Below are 5,291 nucleotides of genomic sequence, written 5' to 3' on the forward strand. Positions count from 1 at the left end.
TATGAATTAATGTTTAGGTCGAGTAGAGGAAAGAAAATTGCTTCTTTCAATTTTTCTTATCGTAAAGAAAAATTAAGCTGGAGCAGATCCAGATTATAATGACAATCAGGTTTATTTTTTAACACAATTTTTTGTTTTAGGTTTTTTTTCTGTTTTAGGTTGTTGTTTTATTGTTTGTTTTAGGTTTTTTTTTGTATTAAGCCATTTACATTTTCATATGTTTTTTTTCTGTTATTAAAGGGCCCCGTTTTCCAGCAATTATGATTGCCTTTAACCTTGTTTTTCCCAAAGGATCGTTATTTTCCACAAAAACAGTGATCATATTGTTTTTAAAGTATGTTATTAATTTGATTATATTCTGTTAATGTGTTAACCATGATGAAATGAAAGTTAACCTGAACTAAATTGTACTTAAAAAATAATAAATAAAAAATTCAGTATATGAAACCGAATATGAAGAAACAAGTTTTTTTTAAATCGGTTTTTTATATTTTAAAAAAGTTAGATACAAACACTAAGATTTATCTACCGTAACAAGCTCTCTCTCTCTCTCTCTCTTTACTCTCTCTCACTCTCCTTTTGTTACTTTCAACGTGAACTTAAACACGAGCCAATCAAAAAGAAATCTCGAGAGATAAATAAATTTTTTTGTAACACTTGATAAACGGCTTTAACTCAAAGCAAAATAAAAAATAGAGAGAGAGAGAGAAAGATAAGGAAAAATTACTGAAAAGTAAAGCAATTTTCAAACAAAAAGGAATTATGGAAGAAGAAAAAATATATATAATTAAATTTACTTACAAAGATTGCTCCTTCAGCACGCATTTATATATTTTTCATATTGCTTTTAGATTTATATATTTTTTTGGAGTGCAGAACGGTCTATGTGGTATTTTTTACTACAATTTGCTCGGATTAATCTTCAAATGTTAAATCCTTTTATCCCCTGTATATTTCTCAGTATCATGTTCGTAATTTTAGTTTCTAAGTGTTACAATTTCAAAACAGCAAAACAAAATGCAACACAAAATTAAGGACCCAAAACAGCTATGCTTACTATATTTTAATATAGAGAGATGTTCCTTTTAATATTACAGCTCTCCATATCTTTTATTTATATATCTATATATAATTAGAAAGCACTCCTTTTTGAGGATATAATTGTGCGAGCTGATGAAGGGATTATATTTTTTTCACGGATTTTTATTAATTTCTTTTTTAATTTAATGTTATTTTATTTTCATAATTTTCTTACTCTCTTTTTATTATTTTGCAATTTTTTTCCAAGGCTTCTATACATTTTGAACTTAATTGAAAGCACGATACAGATTAAAATTTACGTATACATATTTTGAAAAAATAAATATTGTAGGCATCAGTAAATTTTTTCCTGCCTTTTTTTGTCCTTTTTATTTATTTAAAATATCTTCCAAACTTTAAATAAAATTACTGTTTTCTAAATATCAGTTTTATGCTTCCAACAATTCATAAATGAGTGCAATTTTTTGGGGAAATGCTCTTTAAAATTTCCTATCACTCTAGTTTCTACCACGAATCCGTTTTATTTTTGTCGCATGTTTGGTTCCCCTGAAAATTCAAAATGTTTACATTATCTTAAAGTTTAAGAGGTACAACAAAATGTTAGTGAACTGCATTTAGAAGATATTTTTAAGTAAAAACTCAAGCTATGAGATAAAACACTTTCAAAGGTACTTAAGAATTCTCTATTGTTTGCCGGTGATCCTGAATTCGCAACATTTTCTCCCTTAGATGTTACAAACTTAGTAAGAGATTTAAGACCCTGAACTTGATAGATTAGTCTATAATAAAAGCATTCACCTTTTTACATCATATTTAAAAAAAATTGGGGAAGGGAAGAAACAGGAATCCCCAAACAATATTTTATTTTACTATATTTCTCATTAATTCGCTGTTTGTTGAATCTTGAATTTATTTCAACGACTTTTCCGTTGGATAGAGGAAACGTCCAGAAAAACCGCATCAGTGATGATGCGATTTTTCTGGTCGTTTGAGAGACAAATCACAGATATCAAAGCAACGACACTATTTTTTTCCGTAAGAACATAAAGAATTCGAATGTTGATCTTTGAAATTAAACCTTGGGCTTTTTAAACAATCATGAACGGTTGAATTCGATGATTAAAATATTTCAGGGATCTCACAAGTTGGTCATTCGCGGTTTGCATCAATTAGTACCTTTCTAATGTCCTCACGAGCTTAAGCTGGTGTGGTGCATCTTGTTGTTGTTGTCGTATGCCATTAAGGTAAATCGGGTGATCCTCTTCTTGTTTTCCAGTGGCGCCATCTATGACCGAGAATTCAACTTTACACACGTTTACATTTGTAGTAGGAACCCATTATTACATCCATTCATTCATCCACAGATCGTAACTTTGACCTGAAACAGAAAACGATCTATCTCCGTTTCAATACCCCCAGAGGTATTTATTTGTTATGGGAACATGAAGGCTTTTGTGGCCGATTTAACGTGCACCAGTCACCATTTACTACACACGGAGTCTTTGGCTGGTGGGGATCGAACTCACTACCTGTTAGAGATTGTAATATGTTTTTATAGTTGGTGTCACGTGACTCTGACTGCTGCTACTGCTTTCATTTAATTTTTATTGTTTCACTTTGGTTTTTATGCTGCAAACTACTTGAAATGTTTTGTGTTGATTATTTAGTGTTTGAATTAGTTAGGTTTTGTAAATATCACTAAATTTAGATTGCTTTAGAATTAATAAATGTCTGTTAAGTTTTAATTCGTATCTGTTTATTCATCTGTAGAACTTGTAGTTCATTTGAGTAACACAAAAAGGCGTCCGCAATATTTATTTAAACTTATTTAGCGACATTTGTGGCGTCTGCGACAGGACACGTTGATACGCTACTTCTGATTGAAAAATGTTTTTAGCACCAAAAGGACTTAAAAAGGAAGATCTTATTATTGTTGCCCAAGAAATTGGCAAAGTATTACCTCAAAAAGCTACTGTATCGGATCTGAAAACAATCATTTTGAAAAGTAAAGAATATTTAGATGATCCAGATTTTGTAACAAGTGTACTATTCCCTATGGTAGAATCTTGTTTCCAAGAAGAGTTTCTGAAGGCATGGAACCGAAATTCTTCGCGCGTTGCTTCTGTTGACGCCAAAGAGCGATTAACAAACATCATGGCTTTTCTGAAGGCAGAAACGGAAGGTGAAGAAAGAATTAATTTGGCCATGTCAGGTTTTGGCTTGGGATCTGATGAAAAACGCCAGCCCTTTAAAAAGAAAGCAAGAGATTTGCCAACAAAAAGATTTCCAACAGCGGCAAATCTATTGACTACAGATGTAAAGGATTTGAAGAAAGGGTGTGTGATTTGTTCTGGGAAGCATAAAGGTTCAGATTGCTTTTCCGCTCGAAATATGACTTTAGCTGAAAGAGAGAACATAGTAAGAGAAAATCAATGTTGTTTTGCCTGTTTAATGCAAGGACATCCAGTTCGTAAGTGCAAAGCTTTTATAAAATGCGTCATATGCGGTAAAAGACATGTGGTACTAATTTGTGAATCTTTAGCTGCAAGAAATTGTGAGCCCGAAAAATCTGGGCAGAAAAGTGAAAGCTCTGAAATAAACATGTCCAACATTACGTACGGTCCGAAAGTATTCCTCCAAACTATGAAACTAAAACTGATATCTGAAAGAAAAGAGATTGTTGTGAGAGCAGTTTTAGATTCTGGATCACAAAGAACATATATTTTAAAAAATTTGACTGAAAAGATGGAATATGTTCCCTTGAGAAAAGAAACTCTCATACATTCTCTGTTTGGTGGTCAAAAATCAGATAAATTTGAACACACTTGTTATAGAATTAGATTAAGGAAACCAGAGAATAACTTGACTTGTAACATGGAAGCTTTAGATCAAGCATCTATTTGTGATACTATAACACCGGTTAGCTTTGGACCCTGGTTAAAAGAGCTTGAAGAAATAAATATAAAGTTGTCAGACGTTGGAAATGAGTAACCAGTTCAAATTCTGCTCGGAGCTGACGTAATAGGAAAACTTAGGACAGGAAAACGAAGAGTTTTGGCAAGTGGATTAGTAGCAATAGAGACACTATTGGGATGGACTTTAACAGGGAAAGCACCTGAATATGATTTACCGTCCAGCAACGCAATGTTGGTTACTTCACTTTTAGTAAAAGAAATGGATATTTCTGAGCTGTGGAGATAAGATTCTTTAGGAATAAAAGATCCTTCAGAACAAAAATCTAGAGAGGAACTGCAAGAAGCCTCAATGGAACATTTCTTAAATACAGTGAAAGTTGAAGGAGACGGCCGTTTTATAGTTAGTCTGCCATGGCTTGATGGGCATTTGCCTTTGCCAGATAATTATGATTTGGTGTTAAAGAGATTGCAAATGACGACACGCAAGTTGAAAACCGACAAATTGTATGATGCCTATGGAGAAGTGTTCAAGGACTGGGAGAAAGAGGAAATAATTTAAGAGGTTCCAAAAGAAGGCATGGGGATACCTTGTCACTACTTACCTCATCGACCTGTGATAAAGGAGAGCAGCACAACTAAAATCAGGCCCGTATTCAATGCTTCTTCTAGGAGAAAAGGAGTTCCTAGTTTAAATGATTGTGTAGAGAAAGGGTTAAATTTGATACAAGTAATTCCCTCAATGATAAATAAATTTCGAAGAAATAAATTTGGTGTAGCAGCTGATATACGTAAGGTTTTTTTGCAAATAAGTCTTTATAAAAATGATAGAAATTTCTTACGATTCTTATGGTATGGAGAAGATGGACAGCTGAAACTATTTCGTCATCGAAGAGTTGTGTTTGGCGTTTCCTATAGTCCGTTTTTGCTTGGAGCCACTATTCAATACCATTTGAATAATAAACAAGAGGAAGCAATGGAAGGGAATGAAAAATACCCTAAAGAGATTATACAGGAACTAATATGCAGTTTTATGTAGATAATTGCCTCACAAGCGTGAAAGCCGAATCAGAGTTGAAACAATTTATAGAAGTTGCTACTAATATTATGGCTGAAAGACAATTTGATTTACGAGGGTGGGAGTCTACTAACCCATCAGAATCTAATTCTAGTGAGACCAACATTCTGGGAATGAAGTGGAATAGACAAAGTGATACTCTTTCCATAAATATTCCTGATGTTAATGAAACAAAGAATGAAGTGGTCACAAAGCGAAATATTTTATCAGCTTCATACAGAGTTTTTTATCCCATAGGGATTACCAGTCCAGTGATGATG

At 32.9% G+C, this 5,291-nt stretch overlaps 1 protein-coding gene across 1 annotated transcript; it reads left to right on the plus strand.

Moving 5' to 3' along the window:
* Positions 1-4,533: 4,533 nt before the first annotated feature.
* On the plus strand, positions 4,534-4,992 carry LOC107443653 (uncharacterized). Its single transcript, XM_016057597.2, has one exon. It carries the CDS (start codon positions 4,534-4,536, stop codon positions 4,990-4,992), a length of 459 nt encoding a protein of 152 aa, XP_015913083.2.
* The last annotated feature ends 299 nt before the right edge of the window (positions 4,993-5,291 follow it).

The sequence above is a fragment of the Parasteatoda tepidariorum genome, chromosome 4, assembly GCF_043381705.1.
Source record: "Parasteatoda tepidariorum isolate YZ-2023 chromosome 4, CAS_Ptep_4.0, whole genome shotgun sequence".
In the NCBI taxonomy this organism is placed as follows: domain Eukaryota; kingdom Metazoa; phylum Arthropoda; class Arachnida; order Araneae; family Theridiidae; genus Parasteatoda; species Parasteatoda tepidariorum.